The sequence below is a fragment of the Gossypium arboreum genome, chromosome 13, assembly GCF_025698485.1.
Source record: "Gossypium arboreum isolate Shixiya-1 chromosome 13, ASM2569848v2, whole genome shotgun sequence".
Lineage (NCBI taxonomy): Eukaryota > Viridiplantae > Streptophyta > Magnoliopsida > Malvales > Malvaceae > Gossypium > Gossypium arboreum.
In genome coordinates, this window is record NC_069082.1 from 828,203 (window position 1) to 849,300 (window position 21,098).

Consider the following 21,098-nt stretch of genomic DNA (forward strand, 5'->3'; position numbering starts at 1 on the left):
CCATATTACGCATAGAATGCTGGAATTGTAGAGGGCTAAAATTGCATATCTTCATCGTTTTAATGAAAATGCATCCAACAAATTATGTTTTCCACACGTGACACCTAATCTTTCAAAATCGACAAAATCCCCTAAATTTGGAAAAAGAAAACCTAAATCCCTAACTTTTTTTTAAAAAAAATAACATATTTCCCTTATAAGCTCAAGAAATATGACTATTTTTTCGTCTTAATATAAAAACAAAAGATTCCAAATTAGAATGATAAAAATAAAATAAAAAGAGATGCAAATTTTAAATTACTCATGTTTCAAAATTTTATTTTCTTTCTTTCATTTTTCTAACTAATATTTTTATTTTATTTTTTCCAAAATATAGAACTTTCATATTTCCATTTTTTAACTCTTCCAAATTTTCCAATCTCTTTCTCACGCTCATCTTCTTCAAATTGCACCTCCATAACCATAATTTGAATACACTGACGCTAGTTTTACAATTTTTCCCATCCTTAATGAATGTCATAATGCTTCACCCGTTCTTCGTTTTAATGAAAACGCATCTCGTTTTACAAAGAAACCTCTTGTTTTTTTATGCCTTTAAGTATATATATTAACTTATTTTTAAAAACTATTTAAGTTGCATTAGGAAATGAGATGAAGAAAGCAAAAGCATTATATATTATTATAGCTACACATGTGAGAACGAGAATAATGACAGAATAGCATAAACATGTTCGATGTGATTGCAATTTTGTTAATCTTATAATTATGAAAAACATTTCAATTCAAGGCAATTTTAATGTAAAATATAAATACAACATGAACACACAAAATCTAAAATATTATATATACCATAAGAAATTAAAATAAAAATTTAATTCATATTGATTTCCCTCACTTATAGTCATATGAAGAAATTGAAATTCATATCATAGAATAACTTAGTATCATTTAACATCATCCAGAAAAGATCACGAATAACTACGACACTTGTAATGTTTTGTATAATTATACAACATTCTCCGATATCACAAATTATTATAAATCCTGTAATATTTTGTATAACATTACTCAGCAACACAAACTATTACAAAAAGCTGTAATAATTTGTGTAACATTGACACTAATGAAAAGAGTATGGTAAGGGAGAAAGGATTGTATGAAACAAGGACGTGAAGTCATCTGTAATTTAAATTTAATGCCACATCAACATTTTCATCTTGAAAAAAAATAATATCCAAATGAAAATCCTGAAATTCAAGATGAAACTATTGATGCGACATTAAATTATTGAAAAGGAATAATATTCTTGTTTCATACTATCCTTTCTCATGTTAAGCAGCATTTATTAGGAAAAAGAAACAGAAAGCTTACCTCAAAGAATACAAAGGCTTTTAGTATTTTAACCTTATTACTATACTGGTACTATGTTATTAAATAAATAATACTGCTAATATGATGTATCACAAAGTCAATATTCGATACTCTGCTTCAAATAATAAGGATGTCAAAAGGTGTATGTACTAATTTACATTGTAAAACCACAACACAACAAATGCAAATTTAAAAAAAAAAAAAAAAAAAAAAGAGGCAATCTAAGCCTAACTGTGAAATAGAAATACCTATATTCTACAACCATCTTTCTTTCACTCTATACATATAGATCTAATCTGTCATAAATAATTAAATATATTAAACACAACAACACATAATGATCAGATCACTCAGAGACAAGTATGCCTGAACAAATATGATATGACATTCAAATACCTGTGACAGCTGCATCCACAAATATGGTAGCTGTAGAATACAAAGCACGAACCTTTAGGGATGAACCACCTCATTCGCGGCTAATTCAAGGATGTCCTTTGCGCACCAGGTGGTGCTGTTGGCCTTGGAAAGTTGTAGGTGAACTGAGTATCCACAAAGTTAGGGGCCTCCACATAAGGGCTCTACAGTGTCAAATGGTTTCAAATAAGTCAGAAAAAGAAATAATGTTTGAAAAGAAAAGAAGCCAGTCAAACCGCCTAAGAACAGCAGTAGCATTGGTGAGAAAGAAAATTTGATTCTCTAGCATTCACCTTCATTTCCCATCCCCTACCAAATGAGAAGGGACATATTCGGGGTATTTCTGGAAATTAAAAAAGTTCAGTATTTGCCTGTTTTTAACACTTTACATCTTATGTACTGCTTCAAAGTTAGTTTGGTTCGGAAATTTGAGTCTAAAATCCAAAGGTCATGTGAAGATAGATCTTAAAGTTCCCAGCTTCTGTTTAGCTATTTATTGCAGTGAGTCATTCAAAGAAGAAACACATCACTGATAAAATCAGATACTTTTGCTTGCCTGCTTATATCCCAGGTAGGTAAACTCTACTAAGAGTCAGATTGCATTTTGCCCCCTTTACTCAAAAAATAGGCAAATTAGTAACTGTACGTTAGAACAAAAAGCAAACTGATCCTTTGGCTAAAATTTCATCCATTTCTACCGTTAAAAAATAGTGTGGAATAGTGTGGCTGACAGAATAACCAAACAATTACACCTGGAATGTCACATGCACCTCATTCTGACGTACAGGGACCAATTTTTACTAGTAGAAATGGATGAAATTTTTAACAGAAGGACCCGATTGCTCTTTGATCTAAAGTACAAGGAGTAACTTACCCATTTTTTGAGCAGAAGGGGCAAAATGCAATCAGACTCTTAATACACCTTCATAGTACTTTTACCGATAACAGCTAACCTTGAGCAGTTATAATGCCATATGATGAAGCATGAAAGGGTCCATGTTTACATGGATAGAATAAAGTGTACACTGATCAGTATAATAATCATACCTGTGACGCAAATGTAGAATGAGATAACTCTTCCTGGTTTAGAGACCTTGATGATGCATTAAGAGAACTGCTGTCATAGCTCGGTTCACTTCCATCCAATGTATGTACTGTACTGCTTTCAACAGTTTCACTCTCACTTCCATTGGCAGACTTGGCCCTCTACATTCATACCATAAAATCATAAAGGTTTCAAATGAAAAAAGGAAAGTAAACAAAAAAAATATGCACACCTGGAAGATTCTACCCAAGGTTTTCAACCCTTTTGCTCGTGCTCGAAGTTCTTCCCTTTTGCAATTGCCATCTTGGAGAACCTAAAAAAAAGGTTTGATAAATTACTGGAAATATATAACAAATATTGAAATCAGTGTCACCTAACAGCCGTAAAAGAAGAAACAAGTGAAACAACCATTTGACAAACACGAGAAAGAGTAGCTTCTATGTCAGCTACATTAAGCTTCCATAAGGAATCAGTCAGTATCTTCTTGTGAGATTGCATGTACTCTTCAAGCTCCTCCTCAGTGTAGTTTCCTTCTGCATTAAGCTGCTTCTTCATTTCCTCCTGAAGCTGAAGTAAAGCAATTGCACCTAAACCGAGAAGGCTAGAAAATGGTTAAGCACACATTTTTTCCAACAAAAGGAATATTATTTGTAAGAAACATTAACGGTGCAATTGATGTTATCTTTGTTAAGGATTCGGCAAAAGGCCCATCCTTAGTCAGGCAGCACCACAGCAGTACAAAATCAAAGAGCTATCAACAGAACATAATCATTGTGTACTAATAATCTAATTTAGCAGCATTTGCTAACCTGTAGTTGCTGTTACTTGGGATTTAATATAATGGCCTTTGTCTCTAAACCACTCAGCAATGAATGGCACACCCAAGTATATCGCTTTCTTCCCAAGCTCTTTTGCTGCTTGCCTTGCATATATATAACCAATTGTATTCAACATATCAACACCATAAGCTGTAAAACATATATCACAAATCAGTCAGAAGAGAAAATCAATTATATGATCAAACATCCAACAAAAAATAAAGGTTATGAGGGCAGAAGAGTAGCAAGACATACAAAATAGATATACCTATCCTAACTAGGAATTGTAAGCCACTGTATCCAGTTTCAATCACCAGTTTTTGAACTTTCATGAAAGCACCCTACTAATGACTATCAAGTTCACACCAAAATGACACTAAAGTTGACCTTTGTGTGTGTAATGCATGCATGTATACAAGGGTTTCAAATTGGAAAACCATTTGAAATCATCCTGAACTAGATCAAATCATCAAATTTTATAATTACCCATACGTGGACAAGAAAAATTGGAGCCAAAATGCAAGGTTCAACTGATATTAAAAAAGGCAAAACAGTTGAAGAGCATAAATCAGTTAATTTTATCTTCAATTTGGTACTAAAGGCTGCTCACTTTGGTCATTAATGCAAATTTCAAAAGGCCAAATAATAGGAGTGCTGAGGAACCATGAAGATGTTTCATTGTTACTATGTAGAAATTCATCCAAGAAAATGAAAAAAGATTTCCAGTTTTCTCTTACTCTAATGCATCATTTTAAGAGAACAGGAAACTACCTGCATTAGAGAGCCTCGACACTTCAGCTTCCGCATGATTAGCAAAGTCCTCTTTGCTTCCTTGCACATATTGATTTAGTCGATCTTTCAGTATTTGTGCAAGCTTTTCTTCTCTCTCCTTCTGAACAACCTATAGACAGGACATTTGGAAAAGGTTTATAATATCTGTGGTATGTACAAGGGGAAGCAATAGCAATTAGCAAATGCTTGTTCCACCTATGAAAAGATTGTATTACATTGCACTGGTTATGAGAACCAGGGGATAAGATTTTATCAGTAGGTAAAAGAGAACTCAACATCAATGAATAAAATAAATAAATAAATAAATAAAAACAAAATCAAACTAACAATCTTTCATAATACTAAGAATAATTTATCTACTGTAAGTTGATCAATTTCTTATAACTGTCAAGATATGCATTGCCTTATAAATGCTGGTGTTTAAATAATACATGACAAAATTAACTTTAACACCTGCTTCTTTTTATTTTTACTATCTCAGGAAAACCATGTATGGAGGTCAAGAACAAGAAGGTGGAAGCTAGGGGATGGTAATACCGACTTGTAATAAATTCAGTAGCACCTCAATAAATTCAGTAGCACCTCACTGGCAATTAAAACAAGAAAAATATCTCTATTATTAAAGAATCAATTCCATGTTTTGTGACTTATTCAACCAAATATTCTCTCAAACCTAGATCACTTGAGATATCAAAGCATGTTTGTATTTTCAGAAAATAGATTAAGATACGACACCCCTGCCCCCCAAGAAAAAATAAAAATATATACATCTCTTGAAAAGCTATGTAGGATTTAGGCGTATGTGCCGCCTTAAAAGTTTCAGGGTGCTTTTTGGAACCTTGTAAACTCAAAGCTAGTTTTGCCCCTCTACTATATTTCAGTGTCTATGAATTACAATGATTGAGTTACATAAATTGACAGCAGTGCTATACTTGACACACAACAACCTTACAACAATAAAACAATAAAACAATTTCAAATCGAGGCTCAAATAATAATGGGAGTTAAAATGAAACAGAACCTAATTCATTGTCTATTGAATTGAGACTTTGATTTCCCTATTTCTTAGGTCAATAAGTCGCCCTATCACAATTGAAGAAATTCTTTATACAAGTCTCTATTATCTAAATGCATAAATAAGAGTTCTTACCTTCATTTTCTCCTGCAACTTTTTAGGATCAACTTGCTCCCCTTCTGTAAAAATGTCTAGTGAAGCCATTGAGGCCATAGCAAGCTGTCCTATATATTCCTCAAAAAGCTCACTACCAAAAAGCATTGCAAATATCGCTGCAGGATCTATAATTGCTTCACTGCAAGTAAACAAAGCCATCAAAAAAAATCCATAGAGAATTATACTTTTAAATTTTTTAGACAGCCTATGAACATAGAGATTTATAAATTAATAGAATAAAAAGAGGAAACTAACGCCGAGATTCCTGATTTCCCGTAGGCATCATATGCTTGTCGTTGTGTCGGATCACTTAATACTTGGTAGGCCTCTCCCAACACCTGAGCAGAACTTAAAAAATAAGAACTCTCAAGAAAGATTCAGAACTAATATTGAGGTCAAGAACAGATACAATGAACACGACAAGGATAGAAACTGAAGCAGTCAACACCTGATACAATATTCAGAAGACTGACTATATAACTGTATGGTTAAACAATTTTGGTCTTCCTTTTTTTGCTCTTACTGAGGATATTTCCATATGGTCTTAATTAAAGCATATTAAAAATAATATAATTCATACTGTTAACCTTGTATGGTGCAAAAGGGCTTAGGTTTGTTGTCATTGTTCAACAAGAACACTAAGATTCAGATACAGGATAATTATTCTTTACCCAAACAGCTTTCAAGAATTTTAAAAACAATAGCAGACAACTAAACAATTTGTGGCTTGATAATGAAGGTGATTAATTCTGGCTCGATTATGGCAATGGAACTTTTAAGTAAAGGTCCAAAAAAGATGTTATGCAGAAATTGAACTTCATTTTGAGATTTAAATTGACCTTTTATTTCTTCAAGAGTACAAAGCACACAAATTATGGAGTTACGTGATACAATACAGCCATTTACACAAGCGTAAAAAACTGTAAATAGATTAACGGTATTCATGTTACAACGCATGGCCTTCCTGATGACAATTCCATTTTCCAAACACAGTCTACTTTATTCTGCTCTTAAATAAATGGCATATAGAAAGTCGTACAAGCTTTGGCAGTGTCACACGAGTTTGTGGTGCTGAATGTGATAGCAAATACTAACAACAGACTACTAGAAGATGAACCCATTATTTTAACCACCAAATTTTCTATGTGCTAACTGCTGAACATATAAAAAAATGTAGGACTTACCTGAAAATTTTGTGCTGCTAGAGGATCATTGGGGTTTTTATCAGGGTGAACCTGCCGTGCCTGCATACAAATAAATAAATAAAAAGTGTAAAGCTTTTATCTTAAAAGACCATGAACCATAAACTGAAAAGTTAAACTCTAAATAAAGAATATAGCGAAAATTCTTAGCACCGAGTAAATAACTGCAAGAGAAATCGACATTAAGGGTAGGAATTTTTTCAGACGGATCTACCAGCAGGGACAGCGCCAGGGGCAGGCACTGCCTAGGCCCCAAAATAGTGAAATGCTAGTTTAGTCCCTCCAAATTTATAAATTTTAAAGTTAATACAAAATAAAGTTCCAGTTTAGCCCCAAAAAAGAATTTATAACTCAATTCTATATTTCCAAAAATGGTGAAATATTAGTAGTTTTGTCCCTCCATAAACTATAAATTTACAACTTAATAGTAAAACTACATTTTGACCCCTCACAAAAAATTAGAATTTAATTCTGGTCCCCAATAAAAAAAAGTTTCAGGCTTCGTCCCTCTCTAGTCTCTAGTCTCTAACCATTAAATCTGAAAAAAGATGACCTAATCTAGCTGAAAAAAGATGATCATAAGTAAAGGTAACTCTGATTATTGAGATCAAAGATATTTTTCAAACGGATCTACAAACATTAAAACTGCAAAAATAAAAACCTAATTAAGCTGAGGAGAGAAATAAAGCACCTTGATGTAATAAGCTTTCTTGATTTCAGCCTCTGTAGCAGAAGGGCTAACCCCTAGAACATCGTAGTACTCCGTCTCCTTCACCATTCCCGATCGACGATAACTTGCAGTGTTCTTTTTTTCTTTTTCTTTACTACAAAACTTTCAATGGACTTCTTTTTAAAGAAATACAGTAGTCTTTATTTTTGGGGAAAAAATAAAAATAATATTAATTTCGATGGAAATGAGGTAAAAAAGAAAAATAAAAAATAAGTTGTAAAATGTGCAAAATTTTTGGTTAAATTTTTCTATTAGTCTCTTCATTTTACGAAAATAGTATATTTAGTCCTTATACCTCAAAATGGTCAATTTTAGCCTCTTTACTTTTCAATTTTTGAAATTTTAGTCTTGATCCAAACAGTTACAGTTAATTTTGTATGGTTAAATTCAATTAGTTGTCTTTTTACTATGTGTACAATTGTAGATTTAGTCTATATTCTCCAATTGAATTATTTTAAGTCCCTACACTTTCCGATTTTTGGTCTTAGCCTACTAATATATTCATAAGTGTTCAAATGTAGCCTTAGATACATTATGAAAATCTTAAATTGCTTTGTTAACTCATCTATTACATCCATGAAAAATCATATACCTAAACTCAAGTTTATAAATTATAACTCATTGATCAATCTTGTTGTTTGATACATATTCTTTTAATATGATAATCTTTTAACATCTTTAACCTTAGAATATGTTATTGATTTATAGTCATAACTACATCTTATTAACAAGGTTTTAGTTTAATTAACCCATAATAAACTTTAGGGAAATGACTCAGATACATGAGAACCATCCCACATAACCAAGAAGCACATAAGTGCTAGGTACCTTTATCACATACCTTCATCCCAACCAAATTGCACATAAGTGCATCCATCCCTACACAACCAAATTGCACCGAAATGTAAAGCTTGAAGCAACAAATCTCTATATACAAAACTCTGGGTACAAAACTTCATGTTCGCATCTATCTCTATTAACATGTAATCGTATCTTACTATTTTGCTAAGTTTACTAGGGCACTTAGGGTGACATATAATATAACTTGTTTTTATGATTAAACTGGAACTCGTCTTAATTTTTATGACTTAATTAAAACCCTTCCAAGTTACAATTGATGATATGAAAGAAAGTAAATAAAGAAACATCTATTATACACAAAGTAATTTATCCATTTTTAATGAAAGGATTACATTGTAATTTAAGATATATTACAAAAAAAAATTGTGGTACTCTTACAATTTTTTTCACTATCATAATCTTGCAAGTTACTTGCAGTACACGAATTCTGTAATTTTAACTGCAACTTCGCCTACCAACAACTAGCATTTCCAACACTAAAATGATTAAGATATTGCATGACTTTGTTTTATTATTAACTTTCTTACTATTCTAGAGATATTTTTCTGTTAAGTTGTAATTATTTTAGTGTTATTTAAAGTATAAAACTTTTTTAATGCATTTTTAATTTCTTGGGAAACATTTATTTTAATATTTTTAGTGTATTTGATGTATTATAATTTTTAAAATTTTTATATAAAAATTTAATATTGGTGGACCCGATCGAGCTTGGGTTTAACATTTTTTATCTAAATCGGATTTGGACAAAACTTTAAACTCGTCTTTTAAATCAGATTGAGCCCAAGCTTAAAAAACGAACTTGAATTTTGACATTGCCCATTTTTAGGTATACCTTCAACTAAACCACCACATTACCGTATAAATTTGACATGGTAATTTTATGCTACCACTCAAAAATGTGAATTGAACTTTATTTAAGGGTTGAAATATATTTTAAATTTAAATTTCATTACAATATTCAATTTTGCAATATTTATTTTTATTTAAATTTTTATTTAAATTTATTTCACATAATAAGATCTAATGTTTCATTTAACAGATAAATTAAAGATTTTAATAACAAAATGACCTTATTGATATAATATTGATGATTTGGTATGTAATCGCAATGTTTTAAAGTTTAAGGACTAATTTAAAATGAAACTCATAGTTTGAGCATGAATGGTGCAATTAATTAGAAAATCTCGGTATATAAATTTAAAAAGAGAAAAAAAATAAAATCTCTCAGGTCTAGAACCAAACAGAGCTCTCTCCTTCTAGGCCTAACATTTCGTTTGGCGTTCTCCTATTTCCAGGTTTGATTTCTAGATTTTCTTTTCTCTATTCCTTTGCTTTGATTCGATTTTTATATTTATTTTATTATTTGAAAAGATTCTGGTAATTGGTGGCGTTCTCCTATTTCTAGGTTTGATTTCTAGATTTTCTTTTCTCTATTCCTTTGCTTTGATTCGATTTTTATATTTATTTTATTATTTGAAAAGATTCTGGTAATTGGTGGCCTTTGATTTAAAGAAAAGCCTTTGCTTTCCTTGTAGCGTCTCTTTGCGGCTGAGTGGTCTTTTGAATTCTTTGGTGGAAACTTTTGAACAAAATCGAAGGTATGCGTTATCTATTTCTGAAAGATGTAATCTTGAAAACGCGAAATAACCTAGCATGTTTTTCAACTTTGAATTTGTAGCTTTCTTCGAAACTCTAAATGAGTTGTTTTGTAATCCTATTGAGTTCACTTCAATTAGCTTTTTTAATGACTTGATTTTGTATTGTTACATCGATGGTAAGAGGTAGAGCAAGTAATTGAATTGTTCCAATTGAATTTGGGTGAATGATTTTTGTATTGAAAACAAAAAAATTAAACTGCATATTATTTGATTAGATTGAGATGAATAAGTTTAATTTTTTTATTTGGATTAATTAGTTGCTCTTTCTAGTCAATTTATACCCTATGTTACTGGGTTTTCTCTTTTTCATTGAAATACAATATTCTGATATATTTTGCGACAAATAAGTCACAAAAATTTATTAGATACTCAGCTCGAGCTCTATCGATCACCTACTTTTAAGCTCGGGCGCAGCTTGAGACATAATTGAGCTACTCGAGTTCGTGCTCGATTAAGCTTGTTTACCAATTTTGTGCTTAAGCTCGAGCTCAGCTCGATGATTAAGCTTAAGGTTAATAATAGATATTAAGGGCAATAATATAGTTTAATAATATAAAAATATGAAAAGTTCGATAAGGCTCGTGAGCTGTTCGAGTCAAGTATTATTAAGCTGGAATTCAGCTCAATCGATAGCTTGAGCTCAGCTCGATAATTGCCAAATCAAGTTTGAAGTTTTTTCAAGTTGAACTCAAATAGCTTGAGTATCAATGTGTCATTTACACCCCTATATCTAACTATCTCTCTCAGTTATTAAATGAAGCATTTCCTTCATGAAAATGTAAAGAAAGGCAAAAAAAAATTGTATCATTCTAAATCCACTAACCTGAATATTTCTGCTATACATTTGCTTTCTTTCTCTTCAAGCACCTATTTTCAAAGAAGAAAAAACGTTTTTTAGTCAACCTATTTCTGGTGATTTCAATCATTAATGCTGTCATATTGTTGCCTTAAAATGTTGGCATGGTTGGCCATGAGTTAAGTAGGAGCAGTGGCCTTGAAATGTTCATTCTTGAAAAGGTCCAACAATTGGACTTGGCTTTAGGTGAAATTGAAGGCTCAACAGAAGATGAGCGAGATTGAGCAAAATTCCTGATCATCCAACGCAAATGCTCACGTTTTAAGTTTGCTACTTTCTAGGAGACCAGCGTAGGTTAGAAGATTTATTTCTATCCACTAAAAGATTATGGTCATGGTGATAGGTTCTTGTAACTTTTTGTATATGTAACTGTAGGATGAGATAGTGACATTTAAGCATGTGATAAAGGGTTCTAACTTTTTGTATCTTGTACTAAAACTGAAGATCATGGCACATAAGCATACCATATTAGGTTGTAACTTTTTGTATATTTAATTGTAAGGTTAGATAATGGCCTATAAACATGCCATATTGTATGGAACAATTTATATTTCGAGCTATGCTGGTTATAGTTGGAACGTATATGTTAGTATAGTGCTTGTCCTTATTTGATCATTCTGTTTCGAACGTTTTGTAAACTATCTTTTGTAGAGGCTTTAGCATACTGCAGGTAAGTGATCTTGTTCGTCATGTCCTCAAATCTCTTCTCGCGTTCAATTTTTGAAAAGGTTTTGGCTCGAATGCTTTGAATTTTATCTTGGTTTGATGTTATCTAACATACCTTAAAATTCAAAATTTGAAATTTGCATCATTTAATTATCAAAATTTGATATAGGTGAATGAAATAATTTTGCCATGTTATAGTTTCCCCCAACTACTCTTGTCTGTGGTTCTTACCTGAATTGTTGAAATATTTGGCCTTAGTTGCAGATATTCTTTGCTATGGCTAAACCCATAGAAAATAGAAAAAATTTGTTTACAAATAGCGATGGTACTTTGTTCTTTGTTTGCTCCATTAGTTGAAATGGTTGAATAAAAATTTCTGAAGATTTTTCGTTACTTCAAAACATCTTTTTGTTGATGGATGCTTATTTACTGTTACTATGTTAGTTACAGAGACTTAACGATTAAAAGAGAAAGAATGGAAACACAAAAGAGCCAGGCCGAGAAACAAGCGACGATGGCTTCATGTAGAAAGAAAAAGAATGAAGAAGCCACCTTCCTTGAAGACTTGAAGGATCACATCGATGAGTTTGTTAATGCATCAATGGATGAGCATAAAACTTGCTTTAAGAAGACCATCCAAAAGGTTCTGTCCTTTGTCCTTTGTTTCGCTCCCATTGTACATTTGGCTAATGTTCAGTTTTCGGTTTATTTTTTCTTTTTTCCAGATGTTTGGAATGTCAAAAATTGTAGCTGAAAGGAATGCTGAATCAAAGGAAACAACAGTATCAAAATAAAGTATGTTCATCTTTAATAGCATGATATGTAGTAGCATGATTTGGTTTACACTATATTTAAAACAAAGCCTTCGGTACTTTTTGATCATATGTTCATCGAATACCTCTTTTGTCGTTTGAAATTTGGTTATCAATATTTGCCTTTTTGATTATATGTCTTACTATGTTCGTTTCACTGTAAATGAATTTTGGTTTCAGTATAGTTTGTGACAAATAGGGGGACAAATCATATTTTTTAGGTAAATTTTTTGCTATTAGTCCCTGTATGATGTGTAAGCTGTGGATTTAATCCACGTAGTTTAATTTGGTCATTTTTATTTCTTGTATTGTATGAATTTTAAAATTTTAGTCATAACTAAAACAATAAACAATAGTTACATTCATTAAATAATAGATTTTAGACAATTTCTAATTGAAGTAATATTCAGTTAATACCAACTCATCTCGCACATTATAGATATATAGATTTAAATTAACCATGGTAAATTTAAATCGACAAAAAAAAGAGAGTAAAACTACGCACAAGTCACAAGGTCATTAAACTATTAGTAAATTTATAATTTGATCATTTAAATTTAAAACATACAAAATGGTTATTAAATTATTTAAAAGTTTTTATTTAAGTTATTGGGTTGTTAAAATTAATGTTGTCTGATTTTTTTTTTTATTTGCGTTTGCACCAAAGGTCTTCTCTATTTCTCCTTTATAATTTATTTTTTATGAAATAATTTTGAATATCACAAATCTAAATCAAATATAAATAATTTTCTTTTTAATTCTCAACATTAACTGTTAGATTAATTTGAATTTAAATTATGTTATTCTATTAGTTGATAAATAGTGATTTATTATATTGATCATCAAATTATCATTTGAAACTCGTTGATCAAGACTTTTGAAAAAAATTTTAATTTAATAATTAAATAAAAATTTTAAATAATTGAATTAATTAAACCAACGAATTATTTTAAATAATTCAGTAATTATTTAGCGGTAAGCGTTACCTTCCAGTTACAACTATTCAACCATTAAGAAGTCGATCGAGTGTCCCCACCGACTCTACTAACGTAAAAAGGAAAAACCACGCTAATGGAGAAGCTCCTGCCACGTCTCCGTGTCAGAAACCATGGCCATCTCTCATGTTCCGTATTACTTGTCAAAATTGCCTTCTCCATTGTTCACTTGCCGTTTGGCGGCCAAGAAAATCTCAGAATTTTCCATGGAGAATCCGCAACATCCCGAAGGTTTCTCTCTCTTTTCCTGATCTTCTTCTTCATATATCATCCATAATTCTTTACTGATATATGAATTATGGTTTTTTTTTTTTTGGTAAAGGCAAAGAAGCATGTGAATCCAATCCAACCAACGTGAAGCGTGTATCCGATGATATAATGCCTCACCTTCTTAACTTGTTAGTTTTCTCTCAACTTCATTGATTTTCCTTTTAAACTGTTGCTGCAATTTATTTATATAAACTATAAAACAAAAACAGTTTGAAAATTGAAGAAGTCTGATTTTGTTTCTGTACCCAAATCGATCCATAATCTCAGTATCTTAAACTACTAAGAGCAAAGATGTATGAATATTTACTTCGGTACATTAATCATTCACCTTCTATAAGTAGGTAAAATAATCACGGAAAATTGGCACTAAAATTGTATTTAGTTGAGTGGAAAAATGGAGAGATAAGAAGAGAGAGCTGAAAGTCCGAAAGAAAATAAATTTAGATTGTGCTTTGTTAAGAAGAAAAGTGAGAGAAAAAAAATGGGAAAGCTTGTTAATTTAAAATTATACATTTTTTAAATGCTTAATTTTTTTTTTCTTTTCAATTTTCATACTTCTAGTTTTAACTATTCTATCAAGTAAAGCTTAAAGGTGTGTTTGGTTGGATGAAAAAAGCTTAAAGGTGTGTTTGGTTGGATGGAAAAATGAAGGGATGAAAGAAAAGAAAGGAAAAGTGAAGAGAAAGAGAGAAAAGGAAGTAAGAGAGTAGATTATTTTTTATTCTAATGCATAGAAATCAATCATTTCAATTAATTAATCATTTCAAATTGGAATGATAAAGGAAAGAAAATGAGACATGTGTATGTTAATTTAAAATTATGTATTTTTAAATATTTTATTTTATTTCCTTCCATTTTTCACTTCTACCAAGCAGTAGATAAAAAGAAAATTATTTTTTCTTTCCATTTTTTCATCTTTCCTACCAAGCAAAAGTTTTCTATCCTTCAAGTTATCTATCTCTTCAATTTTCCATCCTTTAAATTTTCTTTCTAAACTACCTAGTAAAGCCTAAGAGGGAGGCTCCATTTTGTCCCATTTACTTACAAATTAAGTAAATTAGTCTCGGTACGTTAGATTAAGGAGCAAGTTGACTATTTTTGTTAAAAAATTAATTCATTTGTACAGTTAAAAATTAATATGAATGATAGAATAACCGAATACTAGCACATGGCGTACCATGTTTACATCATGTTGATGTACATGAACCAATTTTCAATCATAAAAATGGATGGAATTTTAATAGAAAGACCAATTTGCTCTTTGATATAATGGAAATAGACGAATTTGTCTATTTTTTTAATAGAGGAGCTAAATGTAATCTGACTCTAAATATAGCGACTTTTATAGTACTTTTATATTAATAAGTCTCATATAGGATGACAATGAAACTTCGCAAGGTGAATATTGTTAAATCTACCATTGCTCTACAATTGACACGATCCACTCTGACACTGGTACCAATATGACTATCAATAAATAATTTCTTTTATACAATAAATATATTATAAATAAGGTGAAATGATAATTTTATCATTTTAATAGTTATGTATGGTTAAAAATATGTCATAAATTTTATACTTCTCAAAATTTTGAAATTTAGTCATTATATTTCTATTTTCAAGAATTTAATTTTTTTATTTTTAGATTTCAAAATTTAGATTCAATTATTAATCTGTTAAATTTTTTTGTTAAATTTGTTGGTGTGACATTTTGAAATAAAAAAAACAAATATTCACTTAGTAAGCCATGTAATTAAAAAATGAAGTTGCAATTAACTTAAATTTAACAAAAAAAATTTACTAGTGTTAATAGTTGAATCTAAATTTTAAAATATGAAGTTAAAAAATTAAATTTATAAAATAAAACTACAAAACTAAATTCCAAAATTTTAAAAATATAAAAACTTATTACATATTTTATAAATTACTAAGAATTCAGGGACTGAAATTAATGTTTATCTCCAGGTCATGTTTCTTCACCACTACCAATTAATATTTACTAGTTTTCTTTCCAAAAATTCCATTTGTGTAAGTATTTAAGTGAATGGCATTACCATATTGAATGAAAATATAAACTTGTTCTTCTTATTTATTCTGGATTAGATATGGATCTCGTGCCACACCACGCGACTTTGAAATATATGCCGCGAACGCTTCTTTTGAAGACCCTCTCATGTGTGCTCATGGGTTAGTATTAAATGTTGAAAATTTTCATTCAAAGTGAATTTATGATCGTGTTAAGGATTGACCATTTTCTTATACAATGATTTTATTTGTTTCCACAGAGTGAAACAAATCAAATCATCATTTTATTCACTTTCTAAGGTTTCATCACTCCATCACTTGTCGTTTCTCGATTTTTCTATTTATTATCTGAAAGATATTCAATTCAGTACTTGTAATGATTAATTCTGATTGTCACTGTTGATATAATCGTAATTTGTTTTTTCTTATCAGGTTTTTAGTGAATCAAGAATCGTTGAATATAGCATCAACGAAAAAGAAATTTCAGCTGGAAAGCATGAGGTTTGAAATTTATACTTGATTCGTTGAATTTTTTATCCATTTCCTTTTCTTTTTTTTTCCCGAATTTATCAATGATATGGCTAGAGGTTTTAGAGCTGTGCATATGAATTTGCAGATATTAGTTGACAACAAACAACAATACAAGTTCTTGGGAAGAAACATAGATATGATATCATTGATCAGGTTGTATGTTAAGGACGGAAAAGTTGTTCGTCACGAAGATTGGTACGCACGTTTAGCCCTATCTCGCTGATAATTGTTGGTAGCTTGACTCTCAGATTTCGGTTTTAATTACCGTCAATGAGTGATTTACATTTCGTTTGTAGGTGGGATAAGAAGCCTCTTCGGAATAGAGAAACAGTTAAGCTTCCATGTGTCGGCCGAATGATTGAACTGACTCGCAGGGGTTCGATGTTCGTAACTCATGCTTTAATGGGGTTCGGAAAGGATCCTCCTACCGGATGATGCTACAAGTCGACTGTATGCAAGTCTGTCTCGGTGTCATATTCTTAGTTATATTCATATCAAATCTCATATTGTTAAACTTTTTTTTATTCTGATCACGTGTAAATCTTGAGATTTTAATTAGCCGTTAAAAAAATAAGAATCAAATTGATAAAAAATATAAACATTACGAACTAAACTTTGCTTTATGCCAATATGTAAATGCTTAGTGTAATCCAAGCTACCCGTTTGGCTCACATGAACTAGGCCTTGAATGAAAATAAAAATATAAAGTTTATAATATTTTATTATTTTTAGGATGAATTAAACCCAACATCACTACTAGTAATTTATGTTTCGGTCACTTTACTTTAAAAAATTAGAAAATAGTCATTAAACTATTCAAAAGTTTTTATTTAAGTCATTTGATTGTTAAAATTACAGTTGTATAGCTTTTTTTGTTCTCTCCGCTGCTGCACCAATTCAAACCTCTCTTTCCTCTTTTTTTCTATAGTTTATTTCTTTTCATGAAACAATTTTAAACGTTACGAATTTATAAACTAAAATTCAAACAACTTTCTTCTCCAATATTCAACATTGACTATCAGATCGACTTAGATTTAAGGTATATTCTTCTACTTGTTAATGGGTACTAATATATTGTATCAATCATGGAATTATCGCTTGAAGCTCGCTAGCTGAACTTTAGGAAAAAAAAACCTTAATATCTTAATAGCTTAAATAAAAATTTCTGAATAATTTAGTAACTTAAATGAAAACTTTCGAATTATTCAATTATCAACTTTGAAGTTTTTAAAATTGACGTAACTCCTAACTTGCAACCTTGTAAAAAATAATATAAATTTTAAAATATTTTAATATTTTTAAATAATAGATGATTGACAAGTTAAATCTAATTTTAATTTGAATATAAATATTTTTAGTAATTTGATCGCTATCCAACTTGATCCATGAACTTTTTATTTATAAATATATTACCAATTTAACGAAAACAATAGTAAAAAAATATTTTTAATATAATTTCATAATAAATAAAATATTTTTTATATAAAATTGTAATGCTGGTAGTATAGGTTTAGTTTACAAAAAATTATCGAAGTTGGGCTTGGGATATAAATTCCATTTTCCCAAAGTCCAACCGAATTCTAGTTGAACTTTGGGTTACTCTTTAACTATGAACATCGGTGAAGCCTTTCTATTTCTAAATATAAAATAATAAAAGAGAAAAAAAATACTGATAGGGTTAATATATTTTTTGATATCCGAGTTTAGTTTTAATGTTTAAATTGGTACCTAAGCTTTTTTTTTTCTAATTTGAGATTTAAGTTTGGCTTCAAATTTCAAAATGGCACTCAAACCAAACAACATCATATGGCCCAATGAATATTTGACACGTGTGCTTTAGTAAAAAAATATATATACTTAATTAGGACAAAAAAAAATTCAAGTTTGGTTTCAATGTATCAAATGAGACAAAGAAAAACTCAAGTATCAAAAGGAACTAAACTGAGCATTGAAGCCAAACTCACGTGCCAAATTGAGACACACACACACAAAAAACCCACCCAAATATCAAACTCAAGTATCAAAAGGAACTAAACTGAGCATTGAAGCCAAACTCACGTGCCAAATTGAGACACACACACACAAAAAACCCACCCAAATATCAAATTGAGCATTTAAGCCAAACTTAGATTCCAAATAGTATATTAATCTTTTCAGATATTATTATTATTTAATAAAGGGTTAAATCACATTTTGGAGCTTAAACTTGGCAACTACTCCCACAATGAGGCCTAAACTTTTTTTTTTGTCCAAGTGAGTCCCTAAACTTGACAATTGCTCCCACAATGTGGCCTAAACTTTTTTTATTCAAGTTAACTTTTGATATTTCCTTAAAAACCCTAAAGTTTATGCCTTGATGCTAGAATAATTACCTAATTTAGGCCCCAATATGAAAATAATTATCAAATTCAGAAATTAACTTGAATAAAAAATTAAGTCCAATGTGAAAATTATTACCAAATTTAAGCATGTTATTCAAAATTTGAGATTCTCGAATAATAAATCAGGTTTTAGTATCTCTTTTATTCTATATTTATTGTTGTTTTTGGTATAAGAGATTATTATCAATTTTTATTAAAAAACATTGAAACAAGAGTGGACAAATCTATCAACCAAAAATTTGAAAAAACTCAGAAACAATCCATTTAATTAGTAGTTTTGGTGTCAGAAAGTTTGACTCAATCATTGAACAACTACCTGACAAAATCAAACTTATAATCTCAATCTTAAAAGAGTAACCCCAAAAAAAAGAAAGAAGTTTGCTCTCTTTCTCACCAAAAAGAAAAACAAAGAAAGCATAAAGACGACAAAAGACAATGATTGAAAGTAAACACCATATCAAAATGGTTACAGCAAAATCTTTTGCCATAACACATTTCTTTTGTCAAATTTGATGCTTAATTGCCAATGCCAATGTCCTCTTTTTGACTGGTCTTTTTACTATTATGTTATATAGCAGCAGTCTTTTGAAGGATCCAAGGCAATGTTGCTTAGGTTGGTTGGTTTGTTTCAATTATTCAGTGATTATTTGGTGGGGGTTTTTGAGGGATCCCATAATTTATTTTCCCTTACTTTCATGCAAATTTTCACTTCTCATTCAACTAAGAAAAGTTAAAGCATATACATACATATATATATATATCTTAGTTTTCCTTTACTTTCTTTTCCTTTTTCACCCTAAAGACTGCAAAAGGCTTAAATGTGTGGAAACTTTGTCTCCATTTCCATGCCAATCCTTTTGGGTAAGCACCTCATCTCATGATCTTCTCTTCCTTTGGCTTTAACTCTTTTATCTTTTCAAAGTTTTTGAGGTGTGGAAGGAAGCTTGTCTTGGATGAAACAATGAAAGCTAAGAGGTGGAATTAAATACTTTATAACTCAAAACAAATTATTTCATATAGTATTGGATTCGAATTTGAGCATTTAGTAAGGATAATGTTAGAAAATTGTTTTAAAGAGTAGAGATTAATAATAAATTATGGAGGGTATATTAATATATAATTTTATAAATAATTAAAAAATTAAATAATAAATTTACTATTTTTGGAAGGCCAATGCTACTACCTACCCCTTTGTCCTGGTTATTGGCACTCAAGGCCTTAGATCTTTAAGCCCTGCCAACATAATCAACGCCTCATTGGCAATTATCTTATTTATATATATATATATATATATATATGGAGTTTTATGATGTCATGCTATTATTCACGAATGTTGCATGAGACTCATTCACCAACGGGGTATCAATGTAATTCCTTTTAGATACATAAAAATTGTATTTTATAAGATTGAGTTTTAGCTCAATTGCATGGGCATTATTGTCAATACAGGAGGACGTGTGTTTGAGTGCATTGAAGCGCATTATCCTCCTATTTATGGGTTGGGGAGGGGCGTCTATGGGTAATTCTAGGCATTCTATAAAAAATACTAGATATGATCATAACCTATAACGAGATTGTTCAAATTTTGTTAGCTATCTAACATAATACCAATTATCACATACTTACCAAAATAAATGCTTTTCTATTTTGATTACTTAAAAAAAGTTAATCTACACAAATGGTCACCCGACTATGTCTCTATTCCTGTTTTGGTCATCTAACTTTAAATTTTTTTAATTTAGACATTAACATTTGAATTCTTTCCTGTTTTAGTTACCTGTAGTTAAATTGATAATGAAAAACCTTTTTCTAATGAGTATAATAACACATTTAGTCCTCAATACTTACATATTCTATCAATCTGATACTACATCTAAATAATTCAATAAATTTAACCCTTCACATTTACAAATTATATCAAATTGATCTTCAAACTTCCTAAGCAAAGCTTTTAGCTTTTAAAACAGAGACGTTCCACATCTACAAAATTTGTAGAACCCACAAAAGAAAGAAAAAAAAACTTTTCTCAACTAATGAGCCGTTTTTCGAGCCAATTCCTGGATACCAATGAGTTTATCTTGAAACTTTATTTCCTTTTTCTTCTTCTTCTTCTTCTTCTCCTTTTTTTTATTCCTTTTTCTTCTTCTTCTTCTCCTTTTTTTTTGTTTCATTAGTTTTCCTCTAAATATAATATTTTATAACCCTTTGGTTGATAAAATTTTGGCTAAAGAAAACGAACAAAAAACACTTTAGATTTACTCTTGTTGTTAACAGATATTTTCTTCAAGGTACATAAAAATAGTTCTCGAAGTTGGTCCTTGACATTGAAAAATAAATCCAGAGTTAAAAAATATGGCTTTGAAAAATCCAATTGTTTAATCAATAATTATACAAAAATTATGAATTTAATAGAGGTGGAGTGCCTTTGTTTTAAAAGCTAAAAGCTTTGATTAGTAAGTTTGAGGAACAAATTGATAGATTTTGTAAATATGAAGGATTA

The 21,098-nt window shown here is 30.2% G+C and overlaps 3 protein-coding genes across 6 annotated transcripts; 2 read left to right on the forward strand and 1 right to left on the reverse strand.

The window, feature by feature from the left end:
* Positions 1 to 904: 904 nt before the first annotated feature.
* LOC108464567 (chaperone protein dnaJ 10-like) lies at positions 905 to 7,717 on the reverse strand. The gene is made up of 10 exons (XM_017764924.2): positions 7,505 to 7,717; positions 6,796 to 6,855; positions 5,867 to 5,949; positions 5,591 to 5,750; positions 4,420 to 4,549; positions 3,640 to 3,798; positions 3,239 to 3,417; positions 3,063 to 3,143; positions 2,833 to 2,991; positions 905 to 1,949 (listed from the first exon to the last, which is right to left on the reverse strand). The coding sequence occupies exons 1-10, from the start codon at positions 7,589 to 7,591 to the stop codon at positions 1,848 to 1,850; spliced, it is 1,200 nt and encodes a 399-aa protein (XP_017620413.1). The 5' UTR covers positions 7,592 to 7,717; the 3' UTR covers positions 905 to 1,847.
* Positions 7,718 to 9,567: 1,850 nt separating this feature from the next.
* Positions 9,568 to 12,530, forward strand: LOC108461605 (uncharacterized). Of its 4 annotated transcripts, none has more exons than XM_017761498.2 (5): positions 9,613 to 9,699; positions 9,776 to 9,809; positions 9,940 to 10,002; positions 12,035 to 12,227; positions 12,310 to 12,530. In XM_017761498.2, exons 4-5 carry the CDS (start codon positions 12,060 to 12,062, stop codon positions 12,376 to 12,378), a joined length of 237 nt encoding a protein of 78 aa, XP_017616987.1. In that variant the 5' UTR covers positions 9,613 to 9,699; positions 9,776 to 9,809; positions 9,940 to 10,002; positions 12,035 to 12,059; the 3' UTR covers positions 12,379 to 12,530. The 4 variants fall into 4 exon arrangements, with proteins under 4 accessions (XP_017616984.1, XP_017616986.1, XP_017616987.1 ...); XM_017761496.2 differs by having other exon boundaries at positions 9,614 to 9,699; positions 12,029 to 12,227; XM_017761495.2 differs by lacking the exon at positions 9,776 to 9,809 and having other exon boundaries at positions 9,568 to 9,699; positions 12,029 to 12,227.
* An 864-nt stretch (positions 12,531 to 13,394) lies between these two features.
* Positions 13,395 to 16,830, forward strand: LOC108463057 (uncharacterized). Its single transcript, XM_017762994.2, has 7 exons — positions 13,395 to 13,622; positions 13,714 to 13,789; positions 15,765 to 15,848; positions 15,947 to 15,986; positions 16,119 to 16,187; positions 16,303 to 16,412; positions 16,514 to 16,830. The coding sequence occupies exons 1-7, from the start codon at positions 13,505 to 13,507 to the stop codon at positions 16,650 to 16,652; spliced, it is 636 nt and encodes a 211-aa protein (XP_017618483.1). The 5' UTR covers positions 13,395 to 13,504; the 3' UTR covers positions 16,653 to 16,830.
* The last annotated feature ends 4,268 nt before the right edge of the window (positions 16,831 to 21,098 follow it).

Coding starts and splice junctions, on each gene's coding strand:
- LOC108463057 (XM_017762994.2), top strand. CDS start 13,505: ATGGCCATCTCTCATGTTCCGTATTACTTGTCAAAATTGCCTTCTCCA. Junction 13,623..13,713: donor GAATCCGCAACATCCCGAAG/GTTTCTCTCTCT, acceptor TTTTTGGTAAAG/GCAAAGAAGCATGTGAATCC. Junction 16,413..16,513: donor GTTGTTCGTCACGAAGATTG/GTACGCACGTTT, acceptor TTTCGTTTGTAG/GTGGGATAAGAAGCCTCTTC.
- LOC108464567 (XM_017764924.2), bottom strand. CDS start 7,591: ATGGTGAAGGAGACGGAGTACTACGATGTTCTAGGGGTTAGCCCTTCT. Junction 5,950..6,795: donor TAGCAGCACAAAATTTTCAG/GTAAGTCCTACA, acceptor AGTTCTGCTCAG/GTGTTGGGAGAGGCCTACCA. Junction 1,950..2,832: donor ATTCTACATTTGCGTCACAG/GTATGATTATTA, acceptor TTGACACTGTAG/AGCCCTTATGTGGAGGCCCC.
- LOC108461605 (XM_017761495.2), top strand. CDS start 12,060: ATGGAAACACAAAAGAGCCAGGCCGAGAAACAAGCGACGATGGCTTCA. Junction 12,228..12,309: donor TTAAGAAGACCATCCAAAAG/GTTCTGTCCTTT, acceptor TCTTTTTTCCAG/ATGTTTGGAATGTCAAAAAT.